This window comes from Anticarsia gemmatalis, chromosome 26 (genome assembly GCF_050436995.1).
Source record: "Anticarsia gemmatalis isolate Benzon Research Colony breed Stoneville strain chromosome 26, ilAntGemm2 primary, whole genome shotgun sequence".
NCBI lineage: Eukaryota > Metazoa > Arthropoda > Insecta > Lepidoptera > Erebidae > Anticarsia > Anticarsia gemmatalis.
Window position 1 is genome coordinate 3572997 of NC_134770.1, and position 18929 is coordinate 3591925.

The 18929-nt window shown below is 32.8% G+C and overlaps 2 protein-coding genes across 4 annotated transcripts in view; one reads left to right on the top strand and one right to left on the bottom strand.

Moving 5' to 3' along the window:
- The window catches only part of Gk2 (Glycerol kinase 2), a 39827-nt gene extending 26505 nt beyond the window's left edge, over positions 1-13322 (bottom strand). For 2 of the 3 annotated variants that reach the window (XM_076131444.1, XM_076131442.1), the window contains exon 1: positions 6360-6501. In XM_076131444.1, coding sequence (XP_075987559.1) covers positions 6360-6369 — 10 coding nt within the window. In that variant the 5' untranslated portion in view covers positions 6370-6501. Of the gene's footprint in view, positions 1-6359; positions 6502-13162 lie in introns of those variants that run through there. The other variant, XM_076131443.1, reaches the window with a different exon arrangement.
- A 437-nt stretch (positions 13323-13759) lies between these two features.
- On the top strand, positions 13760-16388 carry LOC142984283 (uncharacterized). Its single transcript, XM_076131766.1, has 2 exons — positions 13760-14085; positions 14430-16388. Exons 1-2 carry the CDS (start codon positions 13903-13905, stop codon positions 15903-15905), a joined length of 1659 nt encoding a protein of 552 aa, XP_075987881.1. The 5' UTR covers positions 13760-13902; the 3' UTR covers positions 15906-16388.
- Positions 16389-18929: the final 2541 nt, after the last annotated feature.

The window sequence follows — 18929 nt, forward strand, 5'->3', positions numbered from 1 at the left end:
CATGTAAAAAAGTTACACGGCAACATACTACTACGTTAATAAAATATGCTAACATTTTATAAATACACTGTCTTATCCTTAGGTATATTCCGAATCAATATACTTGTCAAACAAAAAATCTAAAGAAAAAAATCTTGTTTATGCGCCTCAAAGTTAATGATTTGATTGTACGTGTACTGAAGATCAAAGTCAAGGATACTCGATACCGAGAGTTTTATTTTACGATTCAGAAGAGAATATTTTATTTAAAGAGCTACCGATTTTTGTTTTTCTTAATTAAAGAGATATTGCTAACAAAGCGGCCTAGAAATTTGAGCAAAATCTTGTAGCAATAAACCCAGGGTTGGAAGTCACTGTGCAGGGTTCTATTAACTAAATGTGAACAGTGACTGGGAATACCCTAGATTAGGATAGGAGGATAGGAGAATTCAAAGAATAGGACAGATCTGGACTAATCTGAACAAATATTTTATTAGCACCGGATGAAATGTTGATAATTTCAAGAGCCAAAATTAATGACGGCGGATGGAGAGATAGGAAATCTATCCAGAATTTCATGAATCGGACGTTATTGAGACCTCGAGGAGTCCAAAAGAACTTATAAACTTCATCAGAATATTGCAAAATACAATATTGTACGTGTATTCTGCAGTATCAGCTCCATAATTGCATCAGATCATCCCCGTACGGTGCTAATTGGACAATAAGTGTATCTAAATTAACAATGAACGTGTGATACATAGACATAATCACGGTAAAGGTACACGTGGATTCTACCCACGTACACAGGAACAGATAGGGTGAGCTATTCTTAGCAGAATACCGGGCGGATACTTCAAGGAACTACAGGGAACATTGATTAAGAGGGATGCTGAGTCATCTACATACCTTACGACAGTTTTTTTGCTTTTACGTAAGAGGAAAAAATTCATAAGATAGTATTGTAAAACTATAGGGATAGAGTTTAGAGCAATTCCCACGTGTTCTGAGATCATGATGATGGTAAAGTGCCGGCGTTGATTTTAAGAAAAATCTAAAAGTACCTTTTTTAATCTTGTAAGCAGCATAATTATGATTGATTTTGCCAAAGTATTTATTTCGGAAAATAGCATATTGATTACGGAAAATCAGTCTATGCCTAAAAAATCATGGACATACTCGAAAATACTATTATAATGGGGTCTTAAAAACTGTGATGACTTTTCAAAATCTGCTACTGGTTATACGTCGTTATTTCCTCTTTCGAGTACAAATGACGAATAGTTTAATGATCTTGTTTGTTTACTTTGTGAGTCCTTCTGAATGATTCGTTATGGACACGGAAAAACGGTTATAATTTACTTTAAACGGTTGGTTATGAAGCGGAATTATATTATAAGAGCCATACTTTTATTTAAGTGCGATACTCTTAAAATTGTCATAAAATTTTAAAGTAGAAATCGGTGCCATTTCTCAATATAAGAGGTTACCTAATACAATTAGACTTAACCGTTATCTTAAATACTCCGCACTGTATTAAGTGCTGGTCATTTTTTATTCTGGAGGTGCCCAGCAACATTGTGGGGCATGCCAGCATAGGATTTGTAAAGTTATACAGGATAGTTTTTTTTTTAAATCTATTTATTTTCACGCAGTTTGTTCACGGCTCTATGACATTTGTGTGACGTGTTTATGTCTAGTGAAAACTAGATTTTTTTCCTGCCTAGCATCCAAATTATGTATGGAAAACTCACGAACTCGTGTATTTTTATGAAGTGTCAATTAAACAAACAAAGACAAATCGTGTGCGATTTTCTAAACCTGCGCATTACCTTCAACAATTGTACTAAATAATAATATTTACACAATACCAAAGCATTTAAGAATCAACATAATAGATATTTGTACTAAAATAGTCTGTCAAAGACATGTGCAACTCTTGGCTCGTAAAATATTAAGGAGTGAAGAAAATGAATAATTCTCGTGACTATAAGTTAGCCAACAAGCTGTCAGGTTGCATTATTAATATCTTGTTAATTGTGATTTAGAACCGAACTTCCAGATTTCCAAATGTCAATTATCTTCTGGAACTGTTGAGAATTTGTAAGTGACAGTTTTGTGCCAATTATAGGTTTGATAGAGTGACCGTGAATTGTTTTCTTCATTGTGATCACAAAGGGAAAACACAGCAGGTAAGGAATTATTTGAGGGTACGCTTGTATTGACAACAATCGTTTTTAAAATGGATTAGAAAACATACATCTATATCTTTTACACCCTGTTTCAATTTGAGGTCAAAATTAATTTCAGAAACTGATTTCAGAATGAACTGCTATCCCAAAATGAGTTACGGAAAGCGAAGTAACGAGAAGCTAACTGATTGTTCGACAATTCACTGCGGATAGACAGGGTATTGAACACGGCCATAAGGAATCAACTGCCTCACAGGAGGCCTTCTTTTCACTTATAATGTAAAAAAGTCGCAATAGCTACAATATCTAAGGCTAAAGGTACAAATAAGGACAAAGTACGAAAATAATTGAGGCCGTTTTACACCCGAGTACGTTGTTTAACAAAATCACAATGAAATGCGCCGCGTTATGAATCTAATTACCGCAACACACGATGTTACGTGAGACACTTAATGCTCTATAACCGAGTATATTCAGTCTGAAAAGGCTATATTTCATTGGACGACACGGTAACGACACGACACAGGGACTTGATCGCAAAACCGAAAATGTCATAAGCGGAGAAGCTGTAAAAGGCTGTTTTTTTACCAGAGATGTATGCTAGCTAAGCGTTTTGCCAAAAACAGTTGGAGCAAAACGATCACCCGCGCGGTATGTTTGTTGCTCAAAAGAAATAATATTCTCATTCTTTCTAAACAAAATTATGAGGCCCATTTATCGGAAACAGGACCCGTCAAAGCACTAGGAACGGATCTTCTGTAACTGAGGTTTCTTCTAACAAAAATCATAGTCATAAAAAACCAACAGACTTTAAACTACCCGAGAACTCGCAAATATTTGTACACAAAAAAAAAGAGTTTGCTTCCGACAAATATTTGCGCTAACGCTTCAATCCGTCAAGGGATACACCTATACGAAAAAAATGAAAAAGCAGACGATGAGTCTATTGGCTAAAAAATCATAGTAGAGTTGGCTAGTAAACGCTCTTACGTATAAAGTATGACAAAGTCAAGGTAATGAACAAACAAAGTAGACGGAAAAATATTAACGGCTCGTTTTACTGAAGGTCGTAAAATTATTTTCATTGTCATGAGTTTTACGGTACTTTTTAACACATAATACTAAAGTACTTCTTTTCTAGTAATAACTGTTGACAACAAGTAGTTTTTTTCTTATATAAACTCTGAACAAGTACTTATGTTCAGGTTGTCGTTAGCAAGATCTTCTGTATCTCATTTTTTTGATCAAAACATCCTAAAATAATAATTGTATCAATAAGGTATCTTCGAAACAGTGTCTAAATATATACGTTGGATCATTAAGGTATAGTTTTTTATAGCAGGTCAGAAATCTCCAATTTGTTAAAAATATCTGTGTTTTATAAGGTTTTCGCATTTAATGATCTGCCTTGGCTGAAAAAGTCTTTGACTCAATTTTAGCACAAAAATTGCGCAATATTTATGTACTACTGTAAAGTTATAAATAATAGTGACTAGACGTACAATTTTCAGACGGAAATCCCAGAAGCGGGACAAATGAAGTGTATTTGATAAATCACTGATAAGAAAACAGTCGTTATATTAGGGTCATTACGGTCTTTATCGTTTGAACGACTCATAAAAAACGAACAAAGCAAGTATATACCTATATCATACTTACTGAAAGAAATCATGTTCAATATTACTCTGTAGGTACAGCTTGGCTAGCCCCCGGTTTCTGAGATACATTTAGTGGTAGTTTATATATTCAAACTGTTTGAATAGATATACTACCGCTAAATTCGCCTCAGAAACCGGTCATAAGATTACTTCCGAACCAGCTGTTTTCTAGACGTTTTCGTTCATATTTATGCTCATGATAGAATAATGATAGCTGCAGGTATATGGATTCACTACAAGTACAACTTTTTAAATTAAACTTTACTAAATAAATAAATAGCCACCCGTTTATCATCCACTGCTGAGGGATTCCTCTCCGAATAAGGGAGAGGATAGGCCTAGAGTCTTGAACTTAACTAGAAACACTTTATTTTATTGACGTCAAAGGAAAGTACAAGTAAGAACTTGACATAACGTGTGCAAAGAATAATCAAGTGCCGATAATAATGACGGAATAAGTACTTAATGCGTATCTTTTACTTTCATAAGCATTACTTTATCGTGTATCTTAAGTCAAAGATATGAAGAACTCGTGTTAGATTGTTATACAATTATAATGACTAATGCCACTCAACGACTTATAAAGGAACTATACCCGCTAACTATACTATCTACGCCTGTGACTTTGCTCGCATAGTTGTTGTAAATTTCAGTACCCTACCTGAGGTTTGGTCTCAAGGAATCTCCATAACAAATGTCACAAGAATCAATCCAGCCATTTGGATGTAAAAGCTTAAGAGACCGACAAATAGATTTTCGAATTTATAATTTTAGTATGGTTCGCATAACTTTTGCCAACGGCTTTATTTGCTATGGGTGAACGTTTTTTAAGGAACAAGAAGCCTGTATCCTTTCGGGGATAATATCTCTATCGTGTCGTAAAAAGTGACAGACTATACAGAGACATACCACAGTTCTATTGTCACGCAGTGTGTATTTGATCATGTCAATGCATTTCTTGATACATTTCTGATCTTCCGATTTTTTACCGATTTTTTTTGATAATGTTCTTTTCACTGAGCAAAAGTCTTTTCCTAGAATGAGAAAAGGGCTAGAACTAGAGTCCACCAAGCTGTCCAAATGTGGGGACTTTAAGGTACTTTCAGCCAAGGAATCAATCATTTTCTTGGTATATGTTATTTCGTGGTTAAAACTTTTTAAAGTAGGCAGTATTCATAACAAAAGATTGCGTCACAAAATGTTATCTATTACGTGTATGGACTCATAATATCATATCTATATGGGATTTATTGCCGTAATCATCAATTTCAGAGAATGTTCCCGTTGGCGCCATAATTCTATACCTAAAATTTATATGGTTAGTTTTTTATGTATTTGGCGTTTCTGACGGATATTCCTTGTTAAAAATATTACATATATACCGACTAAAGCTGTTGGATGATTATTGATTAAAAATCTTTGGTCTCTGCCTTTTTTACGAATATATGGATAATGGATGGATAAAGTAAAAAAATACTTTCGAAATTTTCGACGTTTGTGATAATAATATGCTGTGTACGGTTTTTGATCGCGTAAGTAAGTATTTTTTTAGCGACTTTATTTTTATCCTATATGGATTTTTTTCCTGTATGTCAGGGAAAGCCATAAAAAATGTTTCCCATGCAATAATATTGCCTTGAAACATTCATAATTTTCAAAGAATTATTATAGTCGTGAGAAATCGTATTTTTACATGAAGATTCAATCTATATATCAAGACAATAACAATGGAGTAATATTGTATGTAAGGTTTTAAATAATTTTCCTTCATGATAAATACACGAGCAATAAACTAAGCTAAGAAGCTGCTTATCTCGAGCATAAAATACATTAGACATCATAAGATATCTTCCATAGACAATGTTACAAAGATTAATTACCTCAATAAAGCTAATCTACCAAGATTATATAAATAATAAAGATTATTACTTTATAGTTCCGGCAACCAAGGCTTTGTATATTCCTTAGAAAATATTTACTAAGACTTTCATATTTTTCTCTTAATTGTGCAATAACATCGCAAAACTCAAGTTTCTGTCTAAATAATAAAAAAAGGAGCTATGAAAAATAAAAGCAATTAAATATATTATTATCTACTGCCTTCGTTTGTTATGAGAAAAGAGGCTTTAATTACTTTCACTGAGCACTCTTTGTTTCAGTACGTAAAAGAATAAAGAAAAGAGCATTTCGAAATGAAAAACAACTATTACTGTACAATTTTATCCTTAAGGCTTTATAATTTTTATAAACATTATTTATTAAGAAAACTGTTTCAGTTTCCAATTTTCCGCTAAATAAATCAAGTAATCCAAAAGGAAGAGGTATAGATTTTTTTTAACTGAAGACATAGGCTGAGTTATTACGAATTAAAGTTACATCATATTGCAATTGTCCTGATATTTAAACACTAGTGAAAAGTCGATTACCTTGATCCAAACTTGCACTAAACCGTACGAACTTATGATACAAAATTATTTTTAATTGAATGACATAAACATAAACTATAACAAAAACGCCTCTATAAACATACCTTCATCCATTGTTTAAAAAAAAACACTGTCAAAAAATCCACTCAAGTAATCACTTAAAATAAATTTAGCGGGAAAATTTAATTTCAGAACGTAAAGCGCGGTCGTTCGCGCGCAAATCAACAGTCTGACTGCGGAGGCGCGGCGAATACACACCCACGCCACGCGTCTTATCACTCCACCGTGCGATGACGTAGCATTTAGGTACAAAACATTAATTACGCGATCAAAAACCGTACACAGCATATTATTATCACAAACGTCGAACTCAAACACAATTTTTGTCGTTTAGCGCCATTAAAATTCGCTACGCTACCCACTTATCAACATTTTAATACATAGTCGGAAGTTGATACAACATTATTTATTCGCATACATTTAAACATCCTGAATAATATATTATGAAAGTATATCTTACGCATAATATGTTGTGGCTTTCTCCAAAGATCGTTCACAGGTTTCACATTATCCATCTTCACATCAATTCACAAGCGAATTAAAATTACAATGACATTATAAGCGGAACTAATTCAATCAAGCCGACCAGCTGATTGGAATCGGCCAATAGAAACTTGTATAAGGTAGATCAGTAAAAATAGAATAGGGCAGAACACAGAGGCCAAGTAATTTTAATTGCCTAATAAATTACACGCAAACTTCTCATGCAGGCGTCATTATTCCCATAGTTTTTTACATGATATATCACAGGTAACAAATTGAATGAAAGTGCTATCATACTATGGCATTACTCCAACATGTAGAGACCATGCGTCTTGCGGGTGAATATAATTCATTAAAATGACATAGAAGAAGCACCGTAGACCATCGATATGTCATTAACTAAACGTAACTCTACCAAAAGACAAACATTGACGTAGAATAACAAGCAAAGAAGCCAAAAATAGTACAATCACGATATGGGAACATGGGCATGCGTCACCGCTACGCGAAAAAAAACATACGTCTCATGACTTTGTGTACGAAAAGCAGATATTTATTCTGAGACAATACGAAATGCGTATAAACCTCGCGTGTTTGATTACGTCACAGGCTCGCAGGGAAGTGTCGTCGAAATATGGTCAAAGTAAAAATAACGAGTTACTCAGAAAGAGAAAATGTCATTACATTTGTGTCAATGCTCTCGTGCGTTGGCGTCTTTGTGCGGAAAAGCTTTTAACACAGGCAGAAACATTCCAGTTGGAAAATGCTACTGGCTCGGACCGCTTCATAAGAATCTCGATACGATAAATATAATCCAGTTTTTCACACAGTGTAAACATTGCGAAACGACACGTGTTACGTAAATTTTAGCCGAAGTTCTAATAAACAGAAATTCGCACATAAGACATCTAACTAAACGAAAGGCGATAATCTTGTACAACAACAGATATCTGACAATGTCTTGACCAAACATAGAAATATTCCACACCAGAAAAAAACTGGATCGCGTAACCTATGATTGTCCTAATCACCTTTAAAAACTCGCATTCTGTTTTGAATCGAATAGTAACAAAAGGCATTGGAGTCGTGTTTATTTACTCTTTATATAAGTATAATGTAAACAGATTAAAACTATTCATCAGTCGCCCTTGATGTGTACACGCCTACGACGTTTTATTTTTAATATACAATTGCGAGAGTACTAGTTGCGTGTGTCACAAGATTTGCTAAACGATTATTATCTGTGTCGAGTTGGGCTTGGGAGTATGCGGGCTTGTTGATATTCAACCTTGTCTAGAATCCACTCGTAAATGATCCGAAAAAAAGTGGTAAGAGCCAGAAATATGAAGATTTTATTCAAGACTTCATCCAATGTTTCAGGGCGATTTTAGCTTCTTAATGAACGATATGTATGCATTAATTTAACGTTCAACAGGTGAGAAACTTCCAAAAAATTAATCTCAAAGAGAAAATCTGACTTTTAAAGACACTCTAGCAAATAGCAATTATTTCGCAAACCAAAGAAGAAACGATTTCGAAAAAGAAATCGCAGCGGATTTTGATTCAAAACCAAAAATATAGCAAAACAAGTTACATAACAGCATAAATATTTTATGCAGATACCAAAAACACAGTCTCAAACATACATATTAACAAAAACGATCATATTTTACATGTATCTTAGCGATTAAAAATAAAGGAACAACAAGTGATATTTACACAAGGCAAAGAATGTTATCCATGCATTGTAAACGTAAGAACGATTCAATGTCACCTTTCGTACTGTTGAACGACGGGGGTGTGTCTGTTTGATACAGATATGTAAACACTATTGAACGGATTGTGACGTAGAACGTGGATTCCGGTTTAATACTCGAAGGCCAATTCGTAAGAGAGATCGTATACAAATAAATAAAAGATTTCTCTCCGGTCCGGTGGAAATGGTTAACGATGGTCGCAGAATCGCGAATTTAATTAGCTCATTGAATTAATATCTTGTTTGCTGGCTTTGAATGGATGCAGAAAATACAGTACATAGCTATACATACGTCATACATACATAGATTTATGCCTCTATCCCATAGAGGTAGGTAGAGACCAAAGAACGGCACTTGGTACGATCCTTACAAACTTTCGCCCTATTCATATTATTATCCATACATCTTTTCATACAGGACCAATGAAATGCAGTACACCAATTAATATTTGATTTGAACGTACACATAATGCCAATTAAGAGTTCAAATCGTTCTGCATGAAGAATTTTACTGCGAAGCTACTTAAGGAAATTAACGAATTTTATCAGACCAGTGCTTGATTATAATCTTCAAATAAACCTATTGAAAGATCGATGATGTTGCTGGTGTCAAGAAATGTATTAAGCCAACTCAAAGGGCAAGCCGTATTAACTAATAAGATGACTTCTACTTTGAAAATAATAAAAAAAATAGAGCGGTTAATTTTCCGCCGGATCGAATGAACATACTCATATGTGGTCATCTTTACCTGTCCTACATATTACATTTCAACCACTCAAGGCTAACAGGGAGACGAGGCAAGTTTCAAGATTGATATACTGTTTATAATTCGCAATAAAACTTTCGAAAAATATAGCAGTAAACTTATACACGTATTATGAAGCAAGCTATAAGATTTTCTGTAAGACGTCGGCTAGATTGCCTCAATATTTACCTTTGCAGTCGTGAGAACAGATGAGTATTGTGTTTGGTGAAAAGCCTAGGGTTTTGTCTCATATGAAATGAAATGAAATGAGTCTGCTTTAAAAGCCGCTTTTTTCCTGTATTTGATAAAAGCGAAAATGTTGATGTGCTCGATCTAACCCGTTCGCAAAATATCTAGGCGCCCCATAATGTTCTTATCCTTATATTATCTAAATTACCCGATAAGAATATTTTCTGACTGAGTCTTCTCAATCAAAACTTTCATTTTATGCAAGCACGAACAGAAAAAGACAGATAAAGGATTTTTCCCACGTAGCATTGTAGTTTGCCTAGACGCGTCAAAGCGAATCTCATAATTGCAGTCTCTGAAATACGCAATACAGATCTTTGTAATAAAACTAACAAAAGTAGTGTCACAAAGAAATTATTGAAATTACGTCTGATGAATATAAACAGCGTGTGACGTCATAATCCATATTTCAGCATTAACAACTGTCATCTCGTTCTCGCATCTCATATTGTTTTGTCTGTAGATCGTTATGAAGAACAATTAACACATTGTTGTATGAAGGACTGGCTGAAATTTAAATAACAAATGTAAATGCTCAGAACGCTCACTGGGGACTGCTACGCTAGATTTTCTCAACCGATTTTGGCAACATTTTTCCCTGTTATTGTTTTAATTAAGATACGAGGTAACTTTGCAGATAGGTCCTTACTAAACTTAACTTGCTTATAATTTGGTCTTCACTTAATATAGGTAGATAATGTGACAGGTAATTTTTGTTTAACTGAACTGTGGTCTTTAAAAAAATATAACAAAGAACGAGTATTATTTGCCATTCGCATCGCCATTTGAGTAAACAGTTGTAGCAAAAATATTATGCAACATACTCAAAGTAATGCGCGGTCCCCAAGGAAGTATTCTGCCCCTCTGTAGGTTAAAGATTTCAAGAACTATCGCGTGATTGCTTATTTTCGCCAACCGTATGATCAAATAAGGAAAAAAACAAAAAATAATAACTGTTCTAGAAACATTCGTTGGTCAAATAAGTACATAAGGTGTTCTATATTCTTCAAGAATTCAAGTGTGACGAGATTATGGAGATCATCATACTATTTACAATTCACATTGTGTGTTGAGATTTCTCTGCCGTAGATTAGATTGATATACTGAAAATTCACCGTGATCTGGTTGTTTCGTTGCGACAAGATTTAATTATGAGAATCAATATTTTTATTTTATTAATGAAGTCCCTCATAAGTATGTGCTTAGTAGTTTTCGAACCTATCTACTCTTGATTAGAACGCATTGTGCCTACCAAGGCAGATTTACGATCATCTTAAAGAGGTTGGTGGATGTTTTTCGGAATTGAAGTTTGGGTCTAGGGCATGTCATTCGTTATTAAAAGTTTGACACGAGTATCGTGTAAGAGGGATGGGTTTCTAATTATTTTGCTTGAACCCTAAGGCCTCGACCAGTAAAGGCCTATACGAGGGATTCGAGCAACAGAACTAAAAGAGTAATTCTTACTAATCGTATTGGATTAATAAAAAAATTACCGTACCTAGTAAGTAAGTGAAAGAAACTAAAAAAATTGCATACCTAAGCATTATTTGCAATCTACAATTTGCAGTATCCGCATTTTGTAGCAGTTCAATGCACTGATATAGATTTGTAAGTCACGACACGACTATCAATAGTTCTTACATCAGCATTCGTAACTATAATCTGATATTGCATCATACAAATTACCACATAGCTAATTTATTTTTTATTTAGATTAGCATTATTTGGCACAATTATAAATAAAACCGGTTTTTGAATGACTATTACATATACGTACTTCTTTTTAGATAAAATTGCAGTGTGATACTTTTATTGGCAATTTAGTAATTGGTGATATTGACTTGTTCATTTTTATGATGATGACGATTGTAATCTTTATTTTCTTTTATTGTGCCAGTTTTTACAGTAAACGATCAGGCAATAATCTTTATATTTTAACTGACTTACTTGCAAAATTTGCAAACATGTTTGCCGCATAATGCTTAGGCTTGCATTTTTTTGCCTATTTGGTACAAATGATTCTCTTATGACTTTTATATACATTTTAAAAACTACAACTACAAAACTATTATACTGAAAATATATTTAAATAAACAAATGTGCTATAATGGATGTCTAAATTCCAGTAACACAGTTTCCTTGTACCAAGTCACATATAAAAAAACCTAACCTTTGAGCAACTGAACTACTGTTCAACGGGCAAAGTACAATAACCAACATTACTTACAAGCCAATAAGAGATAAGTATAAAATTGCTTAATAAGGTCAATAGATGTTATCAAATGTTATTTTGATAAACATAATCATAATTCACCGAGTTATATCAACGGGATTTAATTTAATCTTTACGTGATGACAAATTTTAATGATTATGGATAATTTTGTATCTTTTTCTAATAGGATGTGAAGTCATTTTTATTTTAGACACTGGCCATTGACATTATGCCTATAGTCAATGAATTAGTTACTAGTAATATGTTTTTTTTAATAAGGCACTACTGTTATGTTATCAGGCTGTAATTTTCCTACACAATTGTTTGATATTGAATTATTATGATAATTTAATCTATAAGTAAGCCATTAACACAGGATTAAGAGAAATTTATGATAATAAAGCTTGCCTAAAACTTAAGAGATATCTATATTGAGAATTGATGCAAGATATATATAATTTTAAACATTTAAAATATATTAAAAAGAAGACCAAACTTGTTTTAATATACCAAATATATTGTAAAACATGTTTCAAGCTTTTTTTGATTATTGCATCCTTGAAGTTTTCCAAAAGTATGAGGTAGTCATTTTAATTTATTAGATATGATCATTTCAATCTATACTTAATTTACATAATTTAGTCCAACACAATTCTTAATTTTCTTTAAGTTATGATAACAAGCAAAATTTTTTTTAAATGCGTCATGAAAATACTTAGAAAATAATGAAAATGTATTTAAAATGTTAAATTAGTGTTACCTATTTTCTCAGCAGCCAAGGCTGTAATAAATAAAAGTAAAAATATATTTATGTCAAGGCTAATTTAATGAAGCCCTGAAAGATTTCTATACTACCTAATGAGCCCTAGATTAAATTGTTGTAGCAACCCTAAGCATTCCAAATTCAATTATGTAATTACTAAGAACTGTAATGAAACAACAACCCTATGGAAACATTTAATCAATGAGATTAACAGCTTTATCTCTAAGGGATAAAGTTCAGATTAGTCTATCAACGCAAATCCTATTAGGTTATTTTGGAATTCGAATTTTGTATTCGCGATCATAAGACACAGCTGAGTAAAGCCGCATTACGGAAAAGAATAAAAACTTTAATTTAAAATTATAACTTTTTTTAAGAAATTAAAATGCTAACCGGCAAGGGAATATTAACTACTGACACCTAATCAATACTCTCAATAGGTACCTGCTGGCAATATTACGGTCAATGTTTTAGCTTTTAACACATTATTATGAAACAAAAACACTTATAAAATTTACGGAAAACTTCCTTATTATTTGCTTCCGCATAACGTATCGTAATTTAATCAAATAGACCAAGTTATTGGTCAAAATTCCGCACATTATAATTTCCATTAAAAAGTAAGAAGATGACTTACCGTGATTATTTACGTACTGGAGGACGATAATATTACACTTTTATAACACCTTCAACACAATATCATAGTTTTTTAGATAATTTATGTGGTTTTATTATTTTTATTCGAATTTATCCGAATGTAGTTCAGTGTGCGGATGACATGCGTGTGACATATACTGTAGGTTTTTTTCATACATATATTTTGTTGGGACTTTGACAGAAGGAGTCGATTCAGTTTAGCCTACGCATCGACTAAAAATAATCCAGAAGATTTCTATTAACTACCTACTATCACCCATATAAATACACACCATTCACTGATTATTTTAATATTAATTTGAAAAGGCTTATAATTAGTATTATTGATTTCATTTATTTTCAAGTATTTAACTCAAACTTTCTAAACTCTTTATAATATTGGTGTAATTGGGTGCCGAAATTTAGATCCTTCTCTGACTTGAAAAGCACATGAGTCGTTGTTTTTATATTCGAAGATGAGATAGTAGTTATTGAATGTAAAATGCGCTTAAATTGAGCAATTATTGATTAGTTGATTTTTATAGATAATCACTCGTATACTGAAAAGTTGTCATTGTAGTAATGTCACTGTCAGACATATTGTCATCTGAGATCGCGATTTGCTGCGTGATTGTTTTATTTTGCATTTTTGTGCGTTGTTTGTGTAAAATATTACCAATATTATTTCAATTTATTTATTGTAAAGTTCAAAATCACTCTAAAGCAGCATAAGAATCAACTATGTCGCCTATATCCGCTGTATTTAGCAGCATAATCAATGGAAAGAATAATGTCTGTTGTTTGTGCTTGTCCTATATTTCTGAAGAGCCGATACGATTAACCGATGAAGTAGTCATTGATATTAATAATGGGGATTGTGATACAGCGGTGGAGCAAGTGCTTAATAACGTATTTGATGAAGAGGTAATGAATTATCGTATTATAATATCGAGTCACTTATTCTGTCAATAAACAACATGTTGAGTGTTTGTCATGTTAAATCTTACACTTTTACGATAATTATAGAAAAACCAGTACTTATTTTTGGGATTAGTGAGCTGATAACGTATTTTACAAGCCTTATTGCCATAACAGGGAAAACCTTTTGATTGAATGATACACACGGGTCCTTTGATTTAGACTTCGTTTTGATTTTTTATAGACATAAGAGAATTAATACGAATGTCTAGTTACTTATTTACTGCTGTAATACCATTACATTGTTCTGAATAAAATCTCATCTATACATAGTTATCTTTTCTTTTCAGATGTACAGCTACATATCTTCAATGAACTCAATATGTGAACAATGTATAAAGCAAGCAATAAATTACTACAAATTCCTTCGAATTACTCAAAGAAACGCAGAATACTTCACAAATGTTCTTAACAGTCTCACCAACAGCTTTGAATACATTTCAAATGAGTTGTATGACAGCAAATCTCTATTTGTCTCATTGAATTTACAAGATTTCACAAGCAAACACTACTATGATGAAAAACGTGCCCCATCTACCTCAAAAGCAGCATTGAAACGGTTTCAAAGTCTAGACAATACACAGAAAGTTAAAATTGAAGACTTATTGAACAGAGTTAAAAAAGAAAAAGACTCAATCAGTCAAGTTGTGAAACGAAAGGCTAAAAATGTTATTAACATTCCAACCAGCGAAATGCTGATAGACAAAAATAATCGTAACAACCTCAAATGTAAAGAGTGTCTTAAGAAATTTCCCACTATTTGGAATTTAAGAAATCATTATATTAGGGTTCATGCACCAAAGACTTTCAAATGCCCTGAATGTCCAAGAAGATATGGATCTGCAGCATTTCTAGAAGCTCATAAAACTGAGAGCCACTGTACTGTTGTCTGTACGGAGTGTGGAAAGACATTTAATAATAGGCATACATTAAAAATGCATGAAATCGGACACCACTTAACACTGGTCTGTCATGACTGTGGAAGAATTTATAAGAATAAATCAACATTTAAGAAACATATTGATTTAAATGTATGCGGTCAAAAAACAAGAGCTAATCCATCTGAAGCGAAATACACTTGTGATCATTGTAATAAAAAATACACGCAAAAGATGTCCTTAAGAGTACACATACAGCTTGAACATGGGAACTATAAAGCTCATATCTGTGAATGGTGCGGTAAAAAGTTCTGGGCACAGAGTCGATTAAAAGCCCATATAGTAAAACATACAAGAGAAAAAAACTTTCCTTGCACGCTCTGTGGAGGAAAATTCGTATCAAAAGAATCATTGCTCTATCATACAAGGATCCATACTGGTGAAAAGCCATACAAATGTCCGCATTGTGATGCTCGATTTATTTCAGCATCTCGTAGAACTGATCATGTGAAACGTCATCATTTAGGAGGGACATTTGAATGCGATATTTGTCATAGTAAGTTTAATTCAAGGCCGTTTTTACTGAAACATAAAAAGATGCATACAGAAGATGCGTCTAAACCAAATCAATTTGATCAGAGTAGAAGTATGTTAAAGAATAGTTTGAATTCTGATATGACTTCAAGAGATATTTGGAAGATTGATGAACTAGATGATGTTGGGATACAAAGTTTTCAGAATGTTATTGAATCTGCTGAAGTTCAGATTCAGAGTTTTGGAGATGAAGTATATGAAGATACGAAACAGTCTTCTGAAGATGGTAGAGTGTATTTAGAAGTTTCTGACGATGCTGATGAGTTTATAAAATTAGCTGGTATTGGAACATAATATTAATAATTTGTATATTTAGAAATCATATTAAATGTGTGTGTAAATTGCTGAGTGCTTCTAGCCTTAAAAACTTCTTGGAAACTGTTATTTACTTTGTATTTTCTTATTCTTGTTTATTTCCCACAAAAAATCTATCTACCATACCTATATAATGTGTTCAATTGTAGCTTAATTTCTCTTTGTGTAGGTATATAACTGATGAAAATTTTGTTCTATGTGCTGTCAATTATGGAAATAAAATCAATAATAATAAAGAATATTTATTCAAAGTTACCAGTCATCAATGTTACATCCAATATACAGATTTTTATGTAATGGACTGTTTCTTTATAGATTTCGGCTGTTCACACTTAAAATGGATGTTAAGATAACCATTATGTATTTCGTTGCATATTTAATCTTTATACAAGTTAAACACTGTAAGAAATAATCAGAAAACGTGATGTAAAGCTAGTTAATATTTTTGTAATAAAACTTGTGTAAAAAAATTATATTTTTTATTATATTTTCCTAATTTGTTTCTGGTCAGTCTCAGCCTCGTCCATAAACGTAGGACATGTCGCTCATCGTTACAATTCATCCTGCTTCAGCTGAATAAAACTAGTTAAAATCAAGGTGCTTAACTAAAACATTATATTCTTACGTTACGAGATAATTTCAGTCAGTAAACAGATTAGGCTCGAAATTGCGTAGCCCGCTACGCATCCTAAGAGAAATCGTAAGTACCTACCTATTCTTTTCTACGCTACAGCAGGATTCTATCAGAATGGAGAATGTTACCTAATTTTGATTTTTAGCACTCCATATTCTCGTTTAAAAATAAAAAATACTGGTGAAAGAATTACTTCGATACGTCAATTAGTTTTCGATTTATAAGTAAAACAAGTTGTAACCGCACGACGCTAGCTCTCGGTGACGGTGTGACGTCACTCTACACTTGCTCAGTCTGGCTCACACAGTCCGCTTGAGGTCGCGCGCTCGATGCGTTGAAATTATTCCTAAATACTTTTAAAAATGTTCAATTCAAATACTAGGAAATCATATGTTGTGCCTAAATGTAATTTAATATTATGTAAGTAAGTACATAAGTAATAATAAATAACTTTATCTTATAATGAAACAATTTCTAACCGGATTGATCGCCATTTTATTGATTTTACTGTGGCAGGAAAAATGTAAAATCGATAAGTATACGATTATTTCGGTTAAAAACTGTTTCATTATAATACGTAGTGATCGTAAATATTTATCTAACATTATTACTTATTATACCTATGTATAATATACTAGAAGCCGCCCACGACTTCGTCCGCATGGAAACCCTTCCCGCGTAAATCCCGATCCTTCGAGAACTCGAGGATAAAAAGTAGTCTATAGTGTTATTCTGGGTCTTCAGGTATATATAAAATTTCATCGTAATCGGTTCTGTCAAATTTGCGTGAAAAAGTAACAAACATCCATACATACTTACATACCTACATACTTACATACATACATACATACATATACAAACATACGTACATACATACCTACATACCTACATACTTACATACATACATACATATACAAACATACGTACATACATACATACATACATACATACGTACGTACGTAAATACATACATACAATGACATATGTATGTCATTGTATGTATAACTTATGTACTTATGTATGTACTATCGAACCAACTGATTCATGACCCATTTTGCCGATAATTCGCTTGACACCGTCAAAACAGTAAGAATTTCGTCTCTATCGTCAAAATTGCACTTAGGACATTTTAAACATGCATACGACTGTGTTATGATGTATCTACGACTACATACAACTTTGACCTTTGTTATTACAGTGCGTAGATACGTTTTCGATAAATCACTCTTAATTTGAATGTAGAATGTAAATAGTCTAAACTCTTTTCACTACGAAAAAACATATTTGTGTCAAATATCAAATAACACGTCATTTAGAAATCTGTGAAACGATTAGGGTAACCATTATAGTCATTGCCCATCATACAGTGATTGCCAATGTTAAGGAATAATACGTTTATTTTAATTTCTAAAGTAACCAGTTCAAATTAATTGCGATATATGTCACTTTTAGAATATTGGTAACATTTTTAATTTATAGAACTCATGTCCAACGTTTGTGCGACAGATGTGTAGTTCGAAAAGAAAAAGTAAAAGTTTGTTGCAATATTTGTTAAGGATAACACATTTGAATTAACAGTATTTCTGGTTTTTAAGTATTTTATATTGAATTAGTATAAAGTTATTGAAACAAAGGATTGATGTTCTTTTAGAAAGAATATTTAAGTTGCGTTTATAATAGAGTTTATGTCAATGTTTTACTAAATAAAGATACTATTGACCAAAATTGTGTATCAATTCCTTAACCGGGTAATAACTATGCTGGTTACCCTATATTATTTAATTTTTATAGTTACATTATTTCCTTTAATGGCTGAATAAACCATGCGCTGAGTGGGTATCGAACCCACTCCTGACGCGTCGCAGTCGTAACATCAACCCACTACGCCTCGGAGCCTGTTGAAAACGGTAGCAAAGCATTATTGTATTGGCGCACAAAGATTTGTCGCAATAATGACAGATAACAAGTTCATTACCAAGGAAACGAAGGTTCAAGCCAATTTCGACCTACGCGTATATAGACGCGTTTTAGAAAATGAGCACATGGTGGGTCATGATTCAGTTTGTTCGATAGTACATATATACATTCTCACAAACTTTCAAATTTATAATATTAAGTAGGATTTCGGAAGCAACAAAACCTCTATTTGTTTCACAAATAATTCGGAACCATTATTCCATTTATTTTAGGTACATTATCCGATTGCCCTTTTTAAAATCCTTTATCCATTTTATTAATCGAATAGTATTTACTATTATTATAAGTTATTTTATACATAAGCGGACGAAAACACAACAAAATACTACGCAAACTATTACACCTACAACAACGATTGGCGACTTAATACTAAGCGGGACGCGGCCCGCGCG

Bases quoted from the DNA above. Each gene is read 5' to 3' on its own strand.
- LOC142984283 (XM_076131766.1), top strand. From the start codon at position 13,903: ATGTCGCCTATATCCGCTGTATTTAGCAGCATAATCAATGGAAAGAAT. The intron at 14,086-14,429 runs GTAATGAATTAT...TTTTCTTTTCAG, and splicing joins ATAACGTATTTGATGAAGAG to ATGTACAGCTACATATCTTC.